Genomic DNA, 25,528 nt, shown 5'->3' with positions numbered 1-25,528 from the left:
CACGAGTAGAATCCTTTCCCCCTTGTGTCTCGAATTTGAACCATGGGTATGCCTGATAAAAGCATTTCCCTCTTTAGATTTTACGTGGCGCGAACCCAAGTTAGTTATCTACTCTTTTTATAACGATTGTTGGACAAAGAAAACAAGTTCCCGTTTCAAGTAGTGGCACATGATTTCTACTCTCTGGAGATTAACACTGAGGATTGTATATATTTTGGTCTTTGGATCAAAGACTCGTAGGGCCAAGCTTCTCAAGAGGCTAGAAGAGTGCTTTTTCTCAAAAGCATTTTTTTCCCTAACCTGAGGTGTTTGGCCAAGCTTTTTTGAGAAAAAAGTGCTTTTGGGAAGAAGCAGAAGGAGATAAAAGTAGTTTCTTCCCAAAAGTAGAAGCAGTTTTGACTTTTCTTCTTATCAAAAATACCCTTAACAAAATATAGTAGATACCAAAATAATCGTTAAACCTGATACTTAGGATATTATTGTATAAGTACTTCTTCTTATTTTTAGAATAGCTTTCTAATATATAGTGACTTTAGGAGTGAATGCTTTTATATTTGTTTAATGATTTTTAATATATTTAATTTATATTAAAAGAATTAAGTACTTTTTAGTTTTAGTTTTATATTTTACGTAAATAAAATGAAAAGATTTAATTATTGCTTGTAATAACAATTTTTTGAGAATATTTATTTACTTATATATTAACAAGTAAATCTATTCATGTCCTTATTCGTAATTTGATATTTAAAAGTACTTTCTGAAATACTTTGTCAAATACAAATTATTGCTCAAAAGTGTTTTTCAAAGTGATTAGCCAAACACAAACTGCTTCTCTTCAAAAGTACTTTTTTCAAAAACACTTTTAGAAAAAGCACTTTTCAAAATAAGTTGATTTCTCCGGCTTGTCCAAACAGGCTATTTATCGATTTGTAGGTGAGAACTGTTAGTAGAAGATTAAAGTCTATTCTTTAGTGGATTTTAATTAGCTTGTGTACTTAAATTACAGCTGTGCATCAATTAATACATTTATTGAAAGCTTGAATTTAAAGTATTATTTGAATGTGCTAGCAACTTGTAATTGTTAAGTATTATTTGAATGTGCTAGCAACTTGTAATTGTTAAAGGCTGATATTTATTTGATTGGCATTTTGCCAAAGCATGAAATAAATAAAAAACCAAAGATAATCTTTCGACCTGATCTGCTGCCCCAAAGACAAGCTACAAAGACGTAAACTGGCCAGATCTCGTTAAATTCTTATGTTATTTGTTTTTCTCCATTTACTTTGTGTGTAATTATGTGTTAGTTAAACACGATCTTCCGCAAGAATTGGATTTATGTTATTTATTTTTATCCATTTACTTTGTGTGTGATTATGTGTTAGTTAAACGCTTCCGCAATAATTTCCAACGCCAAATTTTATACGTGAGATAAAAGTAAAGTCCGATTCTATAGGTATATCCTAGTCTTTTGCAGAGTAGTTTATCATGATTTTGTAATCTAGTATTTAGGAGAAAGCTCTGTGGATACTTCCTTAAATTTGTTATGTTTTTGGCTTATATAAAAACTACAGATGCAGAGTTCTAAATAGATTAGTAGAAGCAGTTCCTTGTATCTCATCTTTGTTTACTCTCCCGACTCTCTGTTTCACTTACAAGAACGAGTTATTTTGTTGGACTACTTTGCAAAGATGTCTTAATTAATAGGCTCAGTAATATTAACATTCTTGGCAGCATATTAATAAGCTTCAATTCCAATTTAATATCTAATAGCCAATATACTACTGTCCATTCATTCGTCAACTTAAACTCTATAAGGAGAAAAGTAATATAGTAACTTCTTTAGTAGTAAGTAGTAACAAAGTCCTCCTGATCTAAGATAAGGTCCAAATTCAATTGAAACCTTGATGACTTCTATGCAGCACAACTAGGAGCATACACAGAAAACCGACAAACCGCACCAACCCGATAATCCGAGTCAAACCGAGAAAAAAAACCCGACTATGATTTGGTTTGGTGTTGAAAAAAAACCCGACCGTAATTGGTTTGGTTTGGTTTTAACTAAAGAAAGTCAAACCAAAACCAAACCAACCCGACATTACATATATAGAAATTTTAGATATATTTAATATATAAATATAATTATTGTGATGTAATTTATAAAGATTTCTTAAAAGATTTCATAATTTTATCTTTTGAGAAATTATTTTAAGGTTGGACTTAGAACTTTTGAATGTTCCAATAAGTTTTTTAGCCATTAACATTAGTAAATTAAGTAGTGCTAGCAAAAGCCCAACCAAAATCAAATCAATACTAATGCTAACAAAAGATATTCAATTCAATACTACGAACGAGAATGTATTAAATATCTATTTTTTGTTTTGCAATAATTTAGATAAAAATGCATAAGCTATTTTTATTTTTCCTTTAGCGTTTAATCATATAATTAATACTCCCTTATTAGTCTACTTATTTTAGCATGACTTAGTACTTTTAGATTATGTTTATTTTTATTATGATATTTTAATTAGCAATATTTATATTACATAATTTTATAGTCTTTATTGTTGAATATTTTAGGATAATGCCATGACTATCTCATATTTTGTTTAGTAGGACTAAAAAAATATTTTGAGCACAATTTATATGTTTTATTCTACGAAGATTTTACCGGGAAAAAAAGAACCCGAAAAAATTCGAATAACCTAAAACCCCGAGGAAACTCGAAAAAAACCAAGAGTGAAAACCCCGAGTTTTATTGGTTTGATTTAGTTTTTAGATTTAATAACCCGACACAATTGGTTTGGTTTGGTAATTGTAAAATCCGAACCAACCCGACATATGTACACCCCTAAACACAACAATAAAGCTCTATTTGGATTGTTATTTTTAGTCATAACTGGTAGCTCATATTCATCAGCAATGGATATTGAGACACAGCCATTTCATTCCATATACATCAGCCGAACATTTACAGATAAACGTCCATACGTGCATTCTGCGAGTGCCTGTAACTGCAAGTATGCAATTTAAGAATTGCTGAAGGAGCTGGGGCTAGGAAACAGATGGACCTTAAGGGAAGGGTTTCACTCTAAGCTCTATGATTTCACAAAATAATTTCTCACACGGAAGCTGAAGTGCTGAGATCTGGTGGTGGCGAGCATTTTGCCTGAGTGCCTGTAACTGCAAGTATGCAATTTAAGAATTGCTGAAGGAGCTGGAGCTAGGAAACAGATGGACCTTAAGGGAAGGGTTTCATTCTAAGCTCTATGATTTCACAAAATAATTTCTCACACGGAAGCTGAAGTGCTGAGATCTGGTGGTGGCGAGCATTTTGCCTGAACGGCCAAATTCTTCACAACATGTCGACATGGATCTCCAAATACAGCATTGGAAATGCCGATGGTGCAACTATTTCTTCCCTTACAAGCCTGTAAAGGGATGAAACTTTGATTAAGAGACTTAAGTATTTGACAGATGAAATGAACACCTTCTGCACCAAACTCAAACCACCACCCGTCCTGTTTTACAAATTTAACAATGTTTTGCAGTCAAGCAGTAAACATATTGCTCTAATACGAAGGAATATCTCTAACTCAAAACAGTCAAGTTATCATACATCCTTTGATCGCAGAGTTTGGATTTGAAGCATACTAATGCATACAAGAACTGATAATTTATAGACAGTACAAGTACAAATATATAAGCAGCAAAAACTCTAAGTACATAAGCACATGTACAATTTACAAAGCGCAAATGTTAAACCTATAGCTGCATATTTATATGTGTACTAGAATTGCACATCAACACTAACATATAATTCCCAGTGTTTTAGTTTACTTTGTTATTGTCAGAATATGTCCTAGGAATAGAATAAAGTTCCTAATTGGGCACCAAAAGAAAACCAAATGTGCCTATTTTTTCTTTAATTTGAGGACAATAGTTTCTAAAGATACAAAGAGTATTTAGGCACTATCTACATGCCAAAAGTGGCTCACCAAAAAAGTTAACAGAGAGGAACTAACCTAAGCATAGTTCTCTAATAGCAAGAATTTACAGAATTATATTCCAAAATCAGTAGAAGAACAATACCCCTCTGCCGAACTCCAAATAGTGACAGGGCTTGTCTACTAAAGACAAAAAAGCCATAGGATGATAGATCTAGTGAAAAGGTAGGAAGGCTTGCAAAGTAAGGTTTCTACTCATCTGAGAAGAGAAAATAAAGCACACGAATGTGTAATTTTATGAATTGTCTAAAAAACTCTGGATTATACCAACTGATCGTAGAATTGATTGTTTGGACCTTCCAACTCATAGATGTAGATCCTAGACCCAAGAATAATTACTGCTTTTGAACATTTTGAAATTAGAGTTATGCTTTGTCGTTCTCTTTAAAGTCAAATCAAATTCATACAAATTTAAAAAATCTAAGGAATGTTGAACATAGGAATGACTCTGAATCCTCATTTTTACAGTTGTATCTATTCTAATAAGTTATTAAAGAGCACCGGTAGATCAATTTGATAGAACGTGGGTCTCCAAATCCCAATGTCATAGGTTCACAATTATTTACTTGAGCGAGCAGTCCAAACTTCAGTTATATTATCTTGCACTAGAGGATCTTTCAAATTGGTCAAACCCTCTAGTTTATAGCCACTTCTTTTTGGTACCAATTTTTGCTTCGCTCATAATTTCTCTATTTACAGAAGTATTTTGGTGGTATGTTTAGGACGTTATTTAGCTTATCAACATAAATGTAAAAGATCTTCCTTTGGTGGTGTTGGGTCACTTGATTTTCAGAAAATTTGTTTTTTCATCTCTTAAGTCTGGCATATTCAGCATTTGTGTCCCTCACCATCCACTTAGCATATAGCTATGACTAACTAAAAAAATTCATCCGGTGATGATCAAAACCTTTTGAAGAAACTCCTATGCTATTTATAACAACATACCCAGTATTATCCTACACTGTGGGGTCTGAAACTCCTATGCTATTTGCAGCTTTTAATTGTAAGGGTTGACCGACTTGTCCAACTAACTATAACACAATCATGAAATTATTTAATATCTGCAAAGACTGCAGTTTATCTACTCATTCGCAGTCAACATATTGTAAAAAAGACAGGTGAACGTGAAACTCAAAATTTTTAAAATGAAAAAAAAAAACATACCTGAGACACAATAGACAAGGAATTTGCAGCATGGCATTTGCCTTGAGAGAACTTTTGACAGCTGCCTTTCGGATTTCCATAGCTCGCAAATTCAATAGAGGAGATCATATGGCCTTCATCACATTGCAAGTGCATTTCTGGTGTTTTATCCATCAGAGACAATTTTCCATCGAACTCTGAGTGAGACCACATACGTAGAGGCGGATAGTGCTTTTCTGATACTTGAGCACATATGGTTTCAGTAGAACGCGTAGCAATGGAAATCTCAAATGGAGTCTTATCTGTTTCTTCAAAGATAACTAGTACATTATTATAAGTCTTTAGCCATGATCTAGGTATGTGATACCTGGTTCGCCAAAAAAAAAAGAACTTTATAAGCAACAGAATGTACCAGCTCAGATCCATTTCACAGAACCTACACATGACTTGATGCCAGGTGTGGCCGGAACAACCATGAAGCCAAAAATCCTTCAAACGTAAAATAAAATTTCAGCAAGAGGTCCATACCAGGCCTGAGTAAGCTCTCCACAGTTTGTCCTACATTTATCAGAGTTGTAAGCACCACGATAATCACAAGTTCTTCCACATCCATTTTTTGGTGCAACCAAAGTCCAATATCTTCCTATATGGTTACCATTAACCCATGCCTGACCTTTTCCCATGCTACTGAAATCAAGGGCAACTGGATCTGTCCCGCCTGGTGCATCAAACTTCGTCTACTCAACCAATGAGACAAACCACTTAATATCACTCTTACACCAGCGAAGACAATCATCATATATAGAAGCAAACATAGAGAAGCACCTGTTCCAAGAAGTAGCATACAAAAAAAAAAAAAACGTGAAAGGGTCGTAGAGAGTTCCTTCTGTATGAGCTATTAGGGACCTATTCTCGAGAAGGAATGCAAGGGCTGATTTTCCTTTTTCCTAATAACATCTTAATCTACAACTAAGAAATAGGAGCATCTAACCATTAAGTAGCAATCTACAGGCGGAAAAGTCAAAAGCGAAATTTTCTTTGCTCCGCTCTTCGTCATAGAGGAAGTAAAGGATCCATATATGCGATACCAATTAATTGGGATTAAAGCTTAGTAATCATTAGACACATCTCAATTTATCCAAAAGTAGTCGTAGTTGTTACACTTACACTTGGTGTGGTGTTTATTAAAAGTCCTTTTATTCTGGTTAGAGACTTGTGTCGGTGTAAAATTGGGAGATTTTGATAATCTTTAACTTTAAAGAACTCCTAATTTTCCTTAGAAGATATTGTGAGAAGGCACAGGAGAAAATATGATATATTGATATTGTGTGTTCAATACCATACAAGAGGTCTTTATTTATAGTTATACTATACAAGGACATACTACTCCTATTCCAATGTGGGACAATACTACATTATGTACATATTTAACACTCTCCCTCAAGCCGGTGCATACACATCATATGTACCGAGCTTGTTACACATGTAACTAATACGAGAACCAGTAAGAGACTTAGTGAAAATATCTGCTAGTTGATCATTCGACTTTACAAACTTTGTAACAATATCTCTTGAAAGTATTTTTTTCTCTGACAAAGTGACAGTCGATCTCAATGTGTTTAGTCCTCTCATGGAACACTGGATTTGACGCAATATGAAGAGCAGTTTGGTTATCACACACTAGTTCCATCCTGCTGATTTCTCCGAACTTTAACTCCTTGAGCAACTGCTTGACCCAAACTAACTCACACGTTGCCATAGCCATGGCCCGATATTCCGCTTCGCCGCAACATCGAGCAACTACATTTTGTTTCTTGCTCTTCCACGAGACCAAATTACCTCCTACTAGAACACAATATCCAAATGTAGATCGTCTATCAGAAGGTGATCCTGCCCAATCAGCATCTGTGTACCCAACAATCTGCTCGTGGCCTCGATCCTCGAATAGTAATCCTTTGTCTGGAGCTGACTTTATATACCGAAGAATACGAATAATTGCATCCCGGTGACTATCACAGGGAGAATCCATAAACTGACTTGCAACACTAACCGGAAAAGAAATGCCAGGTCTAGTCACTGTGAGGTAATTCAATTTTCCAACCAACCTCCTATATCTCGTAGGGTCTCTAAGAGGCTCCCCTGTCCAGGCAGAAGCTTAGCATTCGGATCCATAGGAGAGTCAATAGGTCTGCAACCCATCATTCTAGTCTCCTCAAGAATATCTAAGGCATACTTCCGCTGTGAAATAACAATACCTGAGCTAGACTGAGCGACCTCAATACCTAGAAAATACTTCAGTCTGCCCAGATCCTTAGTTTGGAAGTGCTGAAAGAGATGTTGCTTCAAATTAGTAATATCATCCTGATCGTTGCCAGTAATAACAATATCATCAACATAAACCACCAGATAAATACACAGATTCGGAGCAGAATGCTAATAAAACGCAGAGTGATCAGCCTCACTACGAGTCATGCCGAACTCCTGAATAATTGTGCTGAACTTACCAAACCAGGCTCGAGGGGACTGTTTCAAACCATATAGTGACCTGCGCAATCTGCATACACAACCACTAAACTCCCCCTGAGCAACAAAACCAGGTGGTTGCTCCATATAAACTTCCTCGTCAAGATTACCGTGGAGAAAAGCATTCTTAATGTCTAACTGATAAAGAGGCCAATGACGTACAACAGCCATGGACAAAAAAAGACGAACAGATGCTACTTTAGCCACGGGAGAGAAAGTATCACTATAATCAAGCCCAAAAATCTGAGTATATCCTTTTGCAACAAGACGAGCCTTAAGTCGATCAACCTGGCCACCGCGGCCGACTTTGACTGCATAAACCCAACGTGTATTCTCTTCTTGAATCAACTTTTGGGTGCATGTTGGTGTGTAAACATTTGTATTTAGCCTTGACACTCTAATATACATGAAGGAGGTGCTGATTCTTAGATTAATCATAAATAACAACATGATGCCGAACTACGATCTAGCAAGTACCAGGAGATTTCTAGTATTGGATTCATGTTTTTATCTTAGGTTTTCACCCTTGGAGAGAATTTAGGAGGGTTTAGGAACTGTTGTGGATGAGAAAAAATGAGTTAAAATGACATATAAATGACTTAAATACAAGCAGAAGTTTAAAACGACTTTGTGGGTCCCATGGGAGTTGCTTGCGCAGTCTTGCTATCCTTATGCATGAAGATAATCAATTCGGTCGTTGTGGTCGGACTCTATTATGGATTTCTGACCACATTCTCCATAGGGCCCTCTTATCTCTTCCTTCTCCGAGCTCTAGTTATGGAAGAAGGAACCGAGAAGAAGGTATCAGCAACAACTGGTTTTATTACGGGGCAGCTCATGATGTTCATATCGATCTATTATGCGCCTCTGCATCTAGCATTGGGTAGACCTCATACAATAACTGTCCTAGCTCTACCATATCTTTTGTTTCATTTCTTCTGGAACAATCACAACACTTTTTTGCTTATGGATCTACTACCAGAAATTCAATGCGTAATCTCAGCATTCAATGTGTATTCCTGAATAATCTCATTTTTCAATTATTCAACCATTTCAATTATTCAACAGTAGACTTACCTGCAGGAAGAGAAACAAGCTCCCAAGTGCCACTCGCATGTAAAGCAAACATCTCGTCAATCATAGCACATTGCCATCCAGGATGAGATAGTGCCTCACCTGTAGACTTAGGAATAGAAACGGTGGACAAAGAAGATATAAAAGCATAATGAGGTGATGACAGACGATGATAACTTAGACCAACATAGTGGGGATTAGGATTAAGTGTGGACCGTACACCTTTGCGGAGTGCAATTGGTTGACTAAGAGGAGACAAGTCCGCAGTAGGTGCAGAATCTGATGCAGGACGTGAATCACCTGGGCCTGATGCTGGATGTGGACGGCGATGATAAGTCAAGAGTGGCGGAGCTGCAGAAGGTTGAACTGGATTATGTGGAGGAATTGAACCTATATGTGGTGGAACTAGAGCTATAGATGGTGATAACAGGAGCTATAGGTGGTGGAGCTGGAGATGTAGAGGAAGATGGATGGGAGATAGTGACTGAATCTCCCAAAGAAGAGACTGGTAGTATCTCAGAAATATCTAAGTGATTACCTGGACCTGTGAAGTATGATTGAGTTTCAAAGAAGGTAACATCAGGGGACATAAGGTACCGCTGGAGGTCAGGAGAATAGCATCGATACCCCTTTTGCGTTCTCGAGAAACCAAGAAATACGCACTTAAGAGTACGGGGAGCTAACTTATCTGTTCCTGGAGTAAGGTTATGGACAAAACAAGTGCTTCCAAAGATACGGGGTGGAAGAGAGAACAAAGGTAAGTGGGGAAACATAACAAAGAATGGAACTTGGTTCTGGATAGCTGAAGATGGCATACGATTAATAAGATAGCAAGATGTAAGAACTGCATCCCCCAAAACGCAACGGAGCATGAGATTGTATGAGTAGGGTACGAGCAGTTTCAATAAGATGTCTATTCTTTCTTTCAGCTACCCCATTTTGTTGAGATGTGTACGGACAAGATGTTTGATAAATAATCCCATGAGATTTCATAAACTGCTGAAATGGGAAAGACAAATACTCTCGGGCATTATCACTACGAAATGTGCGAATAGAAACCCCAAAGTGATTTTGAATTTCAGCGTGAAAGGTCTGGAAAATAAAAAGCAACTCAGATCAATTTTTTATCAAAAATATCCAGGTGCACCTAGAATAGTCATCAATGAAACTAATAAAGTAGCGGAATCCTAAGGTAGAACTGACCCGACTAGGACCCCAAACATCTGAATGGACTAAAGTAAAAGGTGACTCTGCTCGATTATCAATACGTCGAGGAAAATGAGAGCGAGTATGCTTACCGAGCTAACAAGACACACTCTAGAGCTGACAAGTGAGATAAACCAAGCACCATTTTCTGAAGTTTTGACAAATTAGGATGTCCCAACTGTTTATGTAATAAATTTGGTGAATCAGTAACAGGACAAGTTGTTAAAGGAAGACAAGATGTGAGTCCATGTGATTTAGCAAGGATAAGGTAATAAAGTCCATTTGATTCACGTCCGGTACCAATGATCCGCCCTGTACTGCGTTCCTGTATAAAAACATGGTCATCAAGAAATAAAACGGCACATTTAAGTGATTTGGCTAGGCGACTAACATATATGAGATTAAAAGGACTATTAGGGACATAAAGAACTGAATCTAAAGGTAAGGAAGGAATTGGGCTTGCTTGACCTATTACAGTTGCCATGGTTTGAGACCCATTGGCCATTGTGACTCTTGGAAGAGATTGAGAATCCGAAATAATAGTGAAAAGAGATTTGTTACCAGAAATATGATCTGATGCACCTGAATCAATGACCCAAGACTCAGAGGATGAAGATTGAGAGACACAAGTCACGTTATTACCTGTTTGAACAACGGAAGCTATCTCAGAAGATGTCTGCTTACCTGCTTTGTACTGAAGAAACTCAAAATAATCCACTAAAGAAACCATCCGACTATTCAAGTATTGGTTCCCATGTCGCTACAATTAATAGTAATAGGGTTAACTTGAAATAGTGAAAATTAGTAACTCCTTTGGGAAAACTGAAGAAATCACTGAGAAAACACTGTTTACAGCAGGAAAACAGAACATTGTTATGCGCCGGAAAACACCGTTCAGGCCAGAAATACTGTAGCTCTCGGAATATTACTGTAGCAGCCGGAAAAAATTCAAATTGGTCAGAATGAAATAAAAACAGTAGGGGTAGGATCGAAATTACTAGACGACCCAACTGTTCTGAAGAAACTTTTTCAAAAATTGGCCGGAAGTCCATTCACGCCGGAAAATATAAAAGTGGTCGGAATTTGGTGTAACCTGGATGGGTAGGCTCGGAATTGCAAGGGGAACAATCTGTCTTGAAGAATCGTCGCCAAAAAATGGCCGCAAGGTGGCCCACGCGACGTCAGAACTTCGCCGGAAAATTTTCTTCCGACCGCTACACTACCGCCGGAGATTTTCACTGGGGTTTGGTCGCCGGACAGTGACTACTCTTGTGGTAGTATTGGATTTTGCACAACATTAACCGAGACAAAGCAGACGCAAAACAACTTTGAAAAGTCGCCGGAAAAAAAGGGTTTCGATGACTGATTTCACTTCCCGGAATCGCTGGAATTTATACATAGAGATAAATCTTTCACGATAGCTCTGATACCATGTGAGAAGGCACGGGAAAAAATATGATATATTGATATTGTGTGTTCAATCCAATACAAGAGGTCCTTATTTATAGCTATACTATACAAGGACATACTACTCCTATTCTAATGTGAGACAAGACTACATTATGTACATATCTAACAGATATCTTATCACATATTGTAATGAAATGGACCTGAATAGAACAGAATGGATTCAAAGAATTACTTATAGCCGACTCCAACTAATTTGAAATTGAGGCATAGTCAGTTGATTGATTGAAGTGAGAATGACAGGTCCTTTATTGATTGAGCAATTTTCCATTTTGTACTCCCAGATTTCCGTAACAAAAATTGAAGGGAAGTCTTAATAAAAAGTTAATCATAAGATTCTTAATATAGAATGTAATGAAAGACTTAAAATACGATCACAGCAATTGACCAAACAATACTGAACATCTCTTCTAGAGCAAGTCTTTCTAGTAGTATTGAATATGGTGCTTCCTTCACCCACAAATAAAAGATAGCTTAAGGAAGACAATAAAGGACATTATTCATTCAATAATTAAGGCATCAATGTCATAGATATGTAACTTGAGTGACTGAACAATGGTCATAAGCACATCTAAACAAAACAATTGAGACATTAATTTTAAGAAACGATATTGCCAATAATTAGCAAGTTTTCCTCTATGCTAGTGACAGCTGAATCTGGAATGAGTTTTGTCAACTTACCCTGTACCAGGAAAAGACTGATGGAATTGCATCATTCGGCAACTCAGTCCATCCTGCACTTTCAGTACTATTGACATCATATACTTTCAGGAATTCACCTTTGAGCCCCACCTGTTGAACAAATAACTAAAATCAGGCTTCCTATATTTCAGTTGTATAATGAAATGTCATTGTGAAGTTTAACGATCTCCAACTTCACATGATGATAATTTTTCTTCTTGCATGTGGAAGAAATGGTACTCTTTTGCAAGTTGATTCTGTGTGCATAGCCTGAATTATATCAAGTTTTGACGTTTCACAAGCAGAGAACAGACGGATAGAGAAGCCTTGGGATTTTTAATCTTTTAGTTCATTTAGTAGATATAGCCTGATATTCACTGAGAAAGGATGCTTATTAAAAGGCTTATGGGCAAAATCTACCAGGAACTTTTTCTACATCTTATCCACAATTCTATCATCGATTTGTTCAGCACCATGAACACTCTTCAAATACCACTAATGAGTGAAAAGTAAACCCACTTGTCCTTCCAGTCTAGAGTAGTTTCTCATAATTTGGTTCTTCTAATTGGTCTATTATTTCAAGTTACTTGCATATGCACATAATTAGAGCATGGGATATCAGCCTCTGCAACACCTCCCATAAATGAGAAGTTTAATCTTTTATCATGTGTGAACATCGAGATTCATTTAAGGTGAAGAAAATGAGGTACCTGGTAGGTCCATAAGGATGTTGTGAGATTAATATCCCCATTTCTGCATCCTGTAAGCTTCAGCTGACCTTTAAAACCTGCCCCATCCTTCTCTAAGAAGGCACCATAATTCTGAAATTGTGGCAGAAAAGTATTTTCAGCTTAGAGGTCAGTTTGATGAAGCTGAGCAGCTTTTATGGGTACAACAACAACCCAGTAAAATCCCATAAATTAAAAATTTGGTAAAGCGTAAAGCGAATGGAAATTAGTGAGTAACATGCATCGTCACCAGTGATTCAAGGAAGGAAAGAAATAAGAAAGAGAAATGGAGGTAAGGGTTTCAAAATATGGAGGTTGGATAATGGGAGAATTTATCTCCTTTTTCCCCCCTCTGATGAGAGTATGAGATGACAGAGCTTTAGGTTTCACCCAAAACTAATATCACCTTTTCCAAATTTAAGATAATACTTCAGATTTAACATGGTCCTCATTAGGGTAATTCAACTTCTAAACTAGCTTTACCTGCAATCCCACCGTCTCAGACAATAGCAGTATGTCATTGTATCCCTGAACCAGCTTAACTGGTTGAACCACCTTGATCCATTTTCCTTTCATACTACCTTCACTTGCAACAGACACATAACAGGGTAAAAGGGTAAGGAATTGGAGATATAAGGAGAACACGGGAAAGAAAAGACTTCAATAGAATGACCAGACATAGGGACCCTCTCAAAGCTAGCTTGGCTGATGTTTTAGCCTCGTGCACTATAAGCACAAGATTAGCATCACATGACCTGTAGTCATAGTATTGCTTCACCTGACATTCCTAGCATACCTACAGCCATCCTATTCACCTCACTGCTCTAAGTGCGAGATGGTGGGAAGAAACCAGTATTAATTTCCTTTGTTTCTGGTGTGAACAGTGTCAGAAACAGGGATTTTTGTTTCAGTTCTAGTCTGGGTTTATGGTTTGTGATCTTCATTTAGCTATAGCATACAGGTTGCTTAGCTTTAGGCTTGTTATCACTTTGCTGCTTTCTTAATCCCTGAAATTCACTGCACTATATTTGGTCTCACTTTGTCCATTTAGCAGCTCTTTTCGTGTTGTCGAAATGACCTAGTTGTTGTTCAAATTTTGACAACCCTATTTTAATTCACTCTTATTAATTTCTCCCTTTCTACATAAGATACCTTCATTTTTTATCTTTCTGTGGCCAATTCCAAGAGCCTTCAAAATAAACTGAGGCAATAACAGAATTTCTACTCGCTATTAACTGATCACCCTGATCTATTTAATATGTCTCCATCTAGTAGTGAGTATTTGACAGGTATTCAACGACAATGCATCAGACCGTCCCTATGCTCGGAGATGAAAATCATATTCATGCAAACCAAGAAAAGTTCAATGGTTGAAGTACACTTTGACAATGCCAGCTGAACTGACTGCTAACGGAGGATTGAGTGCTAGTTAACACAAAGAGCAGAATGCATAATAAAGATAGCACAAAGTAAATCTAACCAAATACCTGCAAGCTGGCCATTAACAAATATGCGAACAAAGTCACGCATGCTATCAATATCAATTGTTGGACTAACATCATTTTCCTCCCAAAATGAGACGTCATCATCAGAAATATATATCCTGCATTCACCAGAGATTGCAGAGTAAATCATCACAAGTTCAGTTTGCAACCAATGACAAAGGTTATGAATAAATTTGAAACCAAATCTTGCACAGTGTTTCTGGTGTTTGTGTTCTGTGCCTATTCACTTGTTAAAGGAATATAAAACACGATCTGAGGAGAACCGGGAGACAACAGAAAATTAAGAGAGTGACATTACATGCGGCATCATTAATATAGTTTCCTACCAAGCAATTCATCTCAAAAGCCAAAGGTACCAAAAAGGTTTGTAGATTTGTAGATTCTCGTCCAAAGAGGCTTGACATTGTTAATGCCAAACTATTCACAAGCAGACTCCGAACCAAATGCAAGGATAACAAAACTGGAAGCTCAGAGATATTATGCTCTGTATGTCCTCAAACCTCAAAGGAGTTCAGTTTTCTTTATTTGATATTTTAATATTCCCTTCAGTCCTCAAATTTGAAATCCTCAGACTAAAGGTTAAGTATCACATTTCTCCAGTGATTCAAAACCCAAAGTAAAGGGTAAAAAGGGAAAAGAGCAAACAAACACACAGAGTCACACACAAACAGTGGCAATACAGGGACAGAGAACAGTCTGGTTAAACCAGAAGTGTCCGGCCTGTAATTTTTGAAGTTAGTTTTACGTCTAATGTTAAGTTAGCAACCAGCAGATACCAGAGTGGTCATGTAAAGTGCTTGGCTTCTATGGGTATTTTCTCGTGTTTGAAGTTGGTCTCAACTCCAGTACAGATGTCATCCTGAGAATGTGGTATAAGCGGTGAGGTTTTAAAGCTTTATCCTGAGAATTGGACAAATCCTATTATCATGCGGTTCCAAATTAAGTGAGAGTGAATGGGGATCAAGTCATTAACTTGCGTTATATTCATTTTAGTTTAGATCAAGCTCCGCATCCAATCGAATACTGTCATATGAAATGGGATGGAAAGAGTGTTAGACATTATAAAGGTAGTAATCACTGTTCAGTCTGATCCTAACCTCATTTATAAGTTTGAAATACCTGGTCAGATACCACAGGTAATCAGACTCGTCTTTTGTCACATTCAGATGCTCCAGTATCCCTTTAGAAGTGAAATTCTTGTCACCCCACACACCAAGTGGCTCCTTCAATGTCATCCAAGATTGTGAAATACTTCTGAGTTTGCTTTTAATCCTTAATTGCGGAAACAAGGAATTATTCCCAACTGAAACAGAATCAAGGCCCACTGTTTTGATTGAAGTTTGTGCCCCCACCTGTTTAAAGAATGCAAGAGAAAAGAAATTAAATACATCATTAAAATTAATCACAAAGTACTACATCGTTTTAGAAGCGTTCTGGTGATGGGGTCACTATGTTGTACTTGAAAGAGAGTGGATCCTTGTTAGTTACTATATGATGATGAAGTTACTAAAGCAAGAGTTTAGCTTTAGTAACCAGGATAAATTTCTCTATCAAATAACTTGTGGTAGTAGGTGAACACTGTAGCTAATTCACAACACATCTCTAGGTCATATACCGACAGATCATAATTTACACATCGCTAGGTCATATACCGACAGATCATAATTTCTGATGAACTATTTGCCAAAAGGGTGGTAAACATTTGCTTTTCAACCATTTTTTCAGAAGCTATAAGACACTATTTAGCCTGCAATGGAAAATCAACAATCTTTGTTATCGACCATCATCCACACAGAAATGGAATGATTGCAGCCTCAATTTGTGGAAGCCACACATATGAAAGCATTATCAATACAATATAACAAGCTGGGAAATAAAAGAAAATACTGAAACAAGTAGACATGCAAGCATTGACAGCAATCTTTTGAAGTTCAAACTTATAATCTTTCATCTGTGGGAACATCGACAAACCTTAGCTGTGTTAAAAGCTGTGTTTCTGCAATCTGGCAGAATACTCACTGACCATGGAGGTAAAGTATACTCTTGACCATAAAATTTCACAGTTGCTGATTCATGTTCATCAATATTTGCAATAAATGCTGAGCACAAGCTCTCATTCAAGGACAGATATTGGCCATTGTTGTGGGGTGTTCCATGATAGACATGTGCCTGAAGTAACATGACAAGCATCAAATACAGAGGTGTGAAAAGGGTAAATAAGAATTACGATGATTCACAAAATAAATTTTAAGGTGAGAAGAAGAGAGTAACTTTATCCTAAAATCAAAAGATACAAAATCTCATTCGTAATTCACAAACTTTCCCCAAAGGAAGGGATTATGAACAAAAACTAAATAATTCTGCAGATTAGATTGTGTTAGATTCTGTAAATTACTCAATGGTAATTAATTTCCTGATCTGAAAGATAAACTTCTTTCCTCCTCCATATTAAGAAATCAAATCAACTAGATTTATCCATTGACCAGATTAATTTCCTGGTTAGAATGACAGATTTTCCTCCTATGTTTTTTTGATTTGCACCGGGTGTCCGAGTCTCTTCGAGCCCCGACTATTCCCGGGGGTGCATAGGCCCTCGGCAAGGAGTTTCCCGCAAGTACACCACGGTTAATTCAGGTTTTACCCAGTCCGATGGCCCTCAGAAATTGTTTGCACCCAGTGGGTTTCGAACTTGAGACCTTGAAAGGGAGCAAACCCCAAGGCTCAAGTCAATTGCCACCAGACCAACCCCTGAGGGTTTGTAGCATTGATTCTGTTGTAAATAGCTTGTGATGATAAGAAACAGTACAGAGAATTTTCTCACTGCTCTTATACGCTTTTCTTCAGAAGGACGATAAAAATAGGTGGTATTTTTTTTAATCAAGTAATTTGTAAATGTAGGTGATATATTGTTCGTTCTGTTAGCAACAGATGACTGCAACCTCCTCAAAAAGCAAGAATAACAATAACTGTGCTGTGCTCCATCAAAGACATTATTAAGTGAAGCATCATAATAATAACTGATGGAGTTTTTGAATTATGAGATATGTCAAGGCATTTTGTAGCTGTCCCAGAACAAAGTAAAAGCATGATGCGCCTTTCGAAGTTAACAAAAAGTAATTGATACCTCTGTAAAGGTAGTCTGGCTAAAATATATTCAACAAACGACATTTTATTTTACATTTAACGACACGTGGGTGGACTTACAGCAATACCCACTGGGATTACTCAAGCCCATAACTGACCTCTTGTTTTGGTCCCAGTTTAATATACTGAGGTGAATCAGCAGCAACAAGAGCAGGTTCACAAAGCTTTATAGCAGCATGCAGATCCTTCAAGTGGCCCCATTTAGGTTGACGCAGTAGTCCTATACAGTAGGGTGACCATGAGAAAACAAGAGAGAGAAGAGATGTTGATTATTTGATGATTATAATACACCTATTTATAGACGTAATGTGGGACAGTATCTTATTTAAGAACTCGGCACTTCTAATATTTTAACCTTAAGGATGATCCTACCACTAACACTTTAACATTCTATCAGTGAACATTTTAACAGAGACATTTTACATAAGATAAATATTAATGTAGTTATTAAGGCCTACTTAATGATTACTTATTGAAAACAAAGATAAGCACCAATGTACACCTGGCTATCGATTTTTTCCTTCGTAAGAATGTTCCTAAAGTAACAATACATAATACTCAAAAGTTACCATATTCATCAAGTGGAGCATCATAATCATAGCTAGTGATTTGAGTTGGGCCTCCTGCAGTCCGGCCAAAGTTTGTCCCACCAAAATACTGGAATTACAAGATGAAACAGCCAGTCAGCGAGTAACTGATTGTTGCCTGGAAATGAAACGGGAAGGGCAGAGATCTAAGTTACCAGTATTTTTGCGTCAAATTACTGTAGTAACAGTTAAAGAATTTCTTACCAGAAACGGATTTCTTGCAAGAAGTGTAGGAAACTTGAAAGGAAATGGTTCCTTCTTATTTAAACTATCATCAGGCTTGAAAGGAAATGGCTACTTCTTATTTAATCTATCATTTTCCTCTCAAACAAACACGTGCAAGAAAAATGATCTCTTGTTTATTTTCCAGCAATTTCCTCAAGAAATACACTTTCTAGTGACTTTCTTGACATTCAAACAAACTTGAAGATTTTGCCCAGTACCAGTGAGTAACTTCAAGCCTCTCCAGTTCACATAAATTGGTAATCAACATTTAGCCAGATAAGTAAAGGGTCTGTTCCTACTTCCTAAACTTTTCAACAAACAAATACTGGATATTGAACAAATTATAGTAATCAAGAAAGAGATACAAAGGCGGAACAGGAGAATCTGCTATCCGTTTAACAAGAAAATTTCCAAAAACAATGCAAGTTAGAAAGGTCAGCTGGAATAGGAGAGAAGTATGTTTAAGGCACATGCCTTATCTATATCAGACTTGGAAAGTAAACTTAGAGCATCATAGGTATCAAAATTACCATATAATAGTTCTGCAAGCTGCCCCCACGCTGAAAGAAACGAGCAATTGCAAATGCAATGTCCTCGGTAGGCCTACGCGGGAGTCTTTCCCCCCAATTTGCAAACCTGCAGGAAAGAAAAGAATAAAATTGTCTTTGTTTTCCTTTTTCTGGATGTTATTGACTCCTCAACTTAATTCAAAGAGTAACTAACTGATCCTGCTTTCTTTTTTGCAATTGTATACACCAGAGAGAGACATAGAAACATCATAAAGAGCATTATATTAAGGGATATGAGCTCAACTATACCAGGCTTCCTGGATCAGATTTCTTGAGTTAGATTTCAGTAGAACTATAGAGACATGATCAATATAAAGATCTTTAGCTCACAGATGAATTTCTAATACCAATTTAACTAAACAATCCACTGATCTAAACCTGACAAAGAAGCACTGTTCAAGATCTAACAGCATATCCTAAGCAAGCAAAGCACTCAACCACCATCCTTTAGCAACCTAATTTAAGACTTAAACTCGTTATCCTCCACCTTGTATGATTGTCTATCTTTCATGAGAGTAACAGATTGATTGAGCAGCGGACTCTGGGCACCTTATCTTTCTTGGATGATCTGACACTCTCAAACTAAACACGTTTCTGCTGATCAAAGGCATCCATCATTGCCCTTCTGAAATTATGATGGACCTCATATGCAGAGGGACAATTACTAAAGGGGAGTAGAAGGCTTCCCTCATAATCGTAGAACTTTAACAAATCGAGTGCTTATACTTCATACATTACCGCATTTATGATTATATACTGGTTCATATCATTCTTTGAAGTTCTACAATACCTTTCTAATCACTTCTCTAACATTTGTGTCTTGACTCTTGTTAATATTCTCCTTCCATTAAAAAGTGATTTCACATATTTAAGCCAGTTTCAGGACTTCAAACATTATATATGAGAGAGATAAAAGGAACATTCACTTATGAGATGGAACACTTATATGTCCATACTGCCTTTCACGTAGATTTGCCATTATTCTAAGCTTTCCGAACGGAGGAAACATGAAAGAATAGAAAGTTAAGCCCTAAAGGTCAGAATCTGCAGAGAACAATTCTCAAAGTAGGTGCTTCTGGCAAGCAAGGAAATGTAGATTTTTAGTTCGTGATCCATCCAGAAGTCAAGTCACCTTTAAGAGCAGATCATATAATCATATTCATATCACTAACAAGAATCTAAGGATTCCCGGAACCATGCACATACTGGTTCAGAATTCAATGAAACGAGAAAGGACCTAACAAACAAGAAGCGATTATCATACCATCCATCCCAATTCTCAGTCCAAATTTTCGGTTTCTTCTCAGAATTTGGCCTGAACCCATCACAATAGTATGCATTGCAAGTATCTATCTGTCAAAAAGAAAAATTCAATAATATAACAGGATAAAGAAAAAAGTACCCCAGCCCTTTAAAGGAGGACTAAAACAGAAATAAATAAAACAGAGAGAACTCTGCTTCTGAGTTATAAATTTAATCCAAAAAGCTTGAGAAACTATGGCTTCGTCATTTTAGATCAGTTTACCTCACTTCATGAGTTCGGTTAACTTGGAAATTCAAATACTTTATTCGTTCTGTATGATAAAGAGTTAAATTTGTAAGTCAAATCAATTTGTTTAAAGAAGCTCAAGAAACATGATCGCATATTCGCACATAATTCTATGCACTGGTATTGTGCAACTGCTTCAATGAAATAAATTGCATTTAAATAAATTATCAAATAAATCTATCTTTATCAAAATTATCAGACACTAACTAGACCAGTTGGTCGTAATTAGAGAAGACCAGGAAATCAAGTGTATTACAATGTATTCTGGAGCATCAGCTTGCTTGCACATGACCCATGGAACACCAGCGCCAAGACCAACTGCCATTTCAGCAGCCCATGTCATATATTTCTTCCCGTTTGGACCAAATGAGCTTTCAATATTTCCATATTCATTTTCAATCTGACAAGAAAAAACATCAGACGAAGACATAACGTCAGTTTAACTCTACAAACTTACATGCAGAAGCATGAACAGAACATATGCAGAGAGAGGGGGGAGAAGGGGCTAGAGAAAAGTGACAAATGGATCAGTGGCTGCAAATTTCATCCAGAAACTGGACATCCAAAGTCTCTGTCAAAAAACTGGACATCCAATAATCATTTCAAGAGGAAACTCCTCACTCTCAGTTGTAAGGTGCATAATTCGTTCAATAATTTCAAGCAGTCTTTTTAGAAATTTTCCTATTTGTCTTACAAATAAAGTGCAGATGTCAGCGTTACAGTAATACTGATATTCTAGTTAGTGATTTAGAGTAAGAAATTTCAGAACCTGCAACAAAATGATCGGACCACCTTGCCATGAAAAGAGTGACTCTGCCATCATAAGATCAACTATCTTTTTTACAAAGCGCTCCATCTCCTCCTGGGAAAAGTGTATGAATTTTTCAAATTACAATCCTCTGGCAGCCAATTATTTCTTCAAACTATCATAATGCAATTTGAGCAACGAAGTGTTGGGAAGCAAAACTTAAAGTTAGCTTATTAAATCATCAATCAACTACGCCGCAATCCCACATGAACATTAGCTAATACAGATAAAAATTTCTACATACAAGGAATGCATCCAAAAATGCATGGAGTAAGCCCTTTAATTAGTGATCCCGATAATAACAAGGATGCACTTTCCCCAACAGAGAAACAAGTTGATAAGAGCGGCCTAGCCATTTGCTCCTAGGGAATATCTTGAGGGGGGAGGAAGAGAAGGACAGAACTAATTGTCTTCTCTCTACTTCTATAGTAACTTAATTCACTTGAATTACAAGAGACACCTAATTACTGGTGATAAAAATATTGTAGAAAAAAAAAGTGCATGTAATTAAGAGAATACTAAAGATCCGAGTCAACAGAATTTCTCATTCTGACAGGGTATTTATTAGATCAAGTGTACTTAGTCGATCTAATAGATTGATTTAGCCGGAGAAAAACTGATACCAATCCGAGCCACTTCGCTAATAAAACGTGACCAATTTACCAACCAACAAAATCTTTTGTTAAATGTAAGATCGTCATTTTATCAAAAGAGATAAGTGTTCTATATTACCTTGAATGGTGCATTATCCGTTCGAAATTCTATTCCAGGTATGTCACGAAGCCATACAGGGAAGCCCCTGCAATACAGGCAGTAAATCACCTAGTGAGATCAACAGAGAAGCACTCATTCGTAACACGAATGTGTTAATGCCCTTCTACTAAATTCTGTTATTGACTGCTCTACTTTGTTTCTTTACTTTAAGGGATCTTCACCTTGCTCGGTGCTACCTAGTCAGCTGTTGAATTACTAAAAATTCTCATTTCTACATAGCACCCTTCCCTGTTGCTGATCACCTTGTGAGGTCAAAACTAGTGCATTTATCCAAAAGTTGTTAACTTTTTGCTTTGAAATAATAGACTAGATTGTGAAGCATGAACAAACACATTTTACATGAACTAATGATAAAGTCAAAACTGAGCACAACAATCATGAAAGAAGAACATTACCCGAAGTTCCACTCCGCGCAAGCATAAGGACCTATTCGGAGAAAGAGATATAGTCCATGAGACCCAACTAGCTTTGCGAACTTGACAATATCATATCTTCCTTCAAAGTTATACTGAAAAGGGAAGCATCGAAAGAGAGAAGCAGTTCAGAAATATCAAGAACTAAAACTAATCAAGGTTAAAGAAATTATATAGCAGAACATACTAAAGATTCAATTGAATACAAGACCGACAAAGCAACAAACACCAAAATGCAGGGTCTTTCAGGAAACGAATACCTGTCCGCTCATTGGCTCATGGCCGTTCCAAAATGTATAAGTCTCAATCACATCTGCACCACCTTCTTTGCTCCTAGATATCAATTGAGGCCACATCTGACATATATGACATGTAAAAGGCTTATATAAACTCCAAAGATATTGTAAAGGATATAGTGCTTTGAAGTTCGTACACTATATTCTTCAAAGGAATATAAGCAAAACCAAATAGATAAGTTCCGCTAACATACATCTCTTTTGATTGTTTTATTTCAGACTTTTATGAAACATTAAACTTAGATTTCTATTAGGTTCTCTAAAACTTCAGGAAATTACTGTTCCAAGAAATGCAGAAACTCTAACAAGAGCATATCTTTCGTTTGATCTCTGTCAAGATATTAGAATGATTTTTAGCGGAGGTAAAAACAATTGGTGATCTCTTCTCATCTGTCCAAGCCTTGGTGGACAGAGTTACCCGGTTATTGTGCTGGTATACTTCGCTTTAGATGAGGTGCGTGCGAGCTGGCTCGGACATGACGGTTATCAAAAAAGATATTAGAATGATTATCTCCTCATTAGGGGACTTGAAAGTTCAGATGTTATCTCATTGAAGCACAATTTTAAGAAATTTGACAAAGCAAATTAATGTTTCCCTTGAAATTTATTTCAGGAAAATGTTTTAAGAAAAATGTTTTTTACCATTATTTCCTACTTAGTTCCCCATGATTCCAAAGAATAATCCACATAGCAGCTACTTTTTACTTAATCTTTTTTATTCTTTTCAATTCCATGGAACTATAACTCATCACTCCAATACAACATACTCCACATTTCTTTGTTTTCTTTCTTTATAATCGTGGGGTCAAGGCAAGCTTGCGCGCACCTACACTAATTCTACAGGCCGCTACCTCTCACCAGTACAGCACTCCACATTTCTTTATTTGGAAAGTATTTACTTTTTTAGTTTCCATTTTAGCTCTTGATTAATATTCTTAATATAGTTATGAGATAGTATGTTGAAGTATGTTATATATATATTTAAACTATGTGCCAAATGTTTGCTTCTTTTTTTTCTTTTTCTTTTTTTTTCTTTTTTCTTAGACTCCGTCTCGGTCAAACAACACAATAGAGCAGCAAATTCAGAGAAAAAAATTAATAACAAAAACCAAATAAATTTAGGGAAATATTAAAGACCTCAGGAGTGGCGCGAGGGTAGTGAATGCCAGCGGAGATAAGAATACGGCGTTTGCCGGCGATGAGGAGAGCACGGTGATCGTAGGTAACATTGAACGGCTTGAAATACTCGCCGGCGACAATCACGAGGTGTAGAGTTAACGCCGTTAACATCCATAAGAGACTGAGAGCTGCTTTTCTTCTGATCACCATTTTCTGTTTTGATACTAATTTTTGTCTCAAATGAGAATGGATAAGAGTAAAGCAAAGTTTTGGCCAAATACATAAACATGCCATTAAACTTTCCCAATTTTTCATCCATTTGGCCTTCCAACTCCATTTCTTTTATTCCACTTTAACAAAAGCCCACTTGAATCCAGAATTTAAATACTATGAATTCAATTTTAATATTTTTAACATTGAACCCATTATATTTTTAAAGTTATGGGTTCATATATATTATTTTTACAATTTTACAAAAATTTTACATATAATTTTTTACTCCGCGTCGAAAGTTATGTGTTCAGTTGAACCCGTAGTTATTAATGAAAATATATATATATATATATAATATTTTTCCCCCGGGAGGGAGGCAGAAAAACGAAAAAAATAATAATTTTAAAATTACAAAAAAAAGTTTTAAAAAAAATATTTTTTTGGGGGAGGGGACACGGGTGGGTGGGGGTAGCAGCTGGGTATTTGCACACGCTGCATTTTTACCCTGGGATAAAAGTTTTTGTGTTAAAGTGGAACAAAAGAAATAGGGTTGGAGGGCCAAAATGGAACAAAAAAAATAGTGTTGGAGGGCCAAAATGGAATAAGACTGAGTTAAAGTGCTAAAATAAAAAATTAGGCCAAGTTTAATGATCTATCTATGTATTTGGCCTTTTTTTTCTTTCTCAAAATATATATACATTTGGGCCAGGGGGTGGGGTAGGAGTTGGGTGTGGGGTGTTGGGTGAGGTTGCCACGTTACTATCATAGTATTCAGCCGAAGCAAGATTTCAACCTTATGAAAGACGGGGGTTCTAAAATTAATATTTTTTATACGTATTTAATGAGTTTTTAAAATACAAATATATTAAAAATTACTGGGTTCGGCTAAATTCGTAGGCGGTCTAGCCTGTTCTCACGAATTGGGTTTTTCTGGTGTTCCATTATTTATTTTGAGACTCGCTCCGAAAAGTCTTACTTTATAAAGTAAAGTATTCTTACCAAAGACAATTTGAGAAACTTAAATTCGAGCTTACTTATGAAGAATAAAGGAATGCATATTATAATTTCAGATAAAATTTCACCCAAAGTACTCATGTCATACTCTTAAACACATTATTTAAATTTGTCGCTAGGTATTAAAAAGTTGGAGCGTAAATGAAAAAATGTTCAGGCAAAAAGTGATTTCCTCTTTTAATAGAATTATTTCGAATTAGTCTTTGATTATGATATTAAGTTCAATACCCAAAGTAGAAAAAGAGAAAGAGCAAAAAATTAGAGTTATGGTGTTTGAGGGAGAGAAATTTAGAATCCAGTTGAAAAGGTGGTTAATATCTTGGGAGTTATTTGGGTTGGTTTTTGATCAATTTTCACTCTTTCTTTAATTGGATCAAATTATTATATAATCTTCAAAGGAAAGAAAACAAGTCGAATAAACATATCAAACTTGCATATCAACTGCCTTAATGAATTATCGTGCTTCATCATATAATTTTTTGTCAT

General features: G+C 36.3%; 1 protein-coding gene across 2 annotated transcripts; it reads right to left on the bottom strand.

The window, feature by feature from the left end:
- Positions 1 to 2,883: 2,883 nt before the first annotated feature.
- On the bottom strand, positions 2,884 to 24,128 carry LOC107766584 (beta-galactosidase 9). Of its 2 annotated transcripts, none has more exons than XM_016585388.2 (19): positions 23,834 to 24,128; positions 22,661 to 22,756; positions 22,383 to 22,495; positions 21,946 to 22,012; positions 21,175 to 21,267; positions 20,662 to 20,805; positions 20,121 to 20,209; positions 18,818 to 18,923; positions 18,045 to 18,132; positions 17,574 to 17,695; positions 16,303 to 16,500; positions 15,451 to 15,683; positions 14,314 to 14,429; positions 13,310 to 13,407; positions 12,809 to 12,919; positions 12,099 to 12,209; positions 5,676 to 5,884; positions 5,169 to 5,514; positions 2,884 to 3,428 (listed from the first exon to the last, which is right to left on the bottom strand). In XM_016585388.2, the coding sequence occupies exons 1-19, from the start codon at positions 24,107 to 24,109 to the stop codon at positions 3,288 to 3,290; spliced, it is 2,757 nt and encodes a 918-aa protein (XP_016440874.2). In that variant the 5' UTR covers positions 24,110 to 24,128; the 3' UTR covers positions 2,884 to 3,287. The 2 variants fall into 2 exon arrangements, with proteins under 2 accessions (XP_016440874.2, XP_075106380.1); XM_075250279.1 differs by having other exon boundaries at positions 2,884 to 3,518; positions 23,834 to 24,127.
- Positions 24,129 to 25,528: the final 1,400 nt, after the last annotated feature.

The sequence above is a fragment of the Nicotiana tabacum genome, chromosome 3, assembly GCF_000715075.1.
Source record: "Nicotiana tabacum cultivar K326 chromosome 3, ASM71507v2, whole genome shotgun sequence".
NCBI lineage: Eukaryota > Viridiplantae > Streptophyta > Magnoliopsida > Solanales > Solanaceae > Nicotiana > Nicotiana tabacum.
This window is presented reverse-complemented; position numbering and strand designations above follow the sequence as displayed.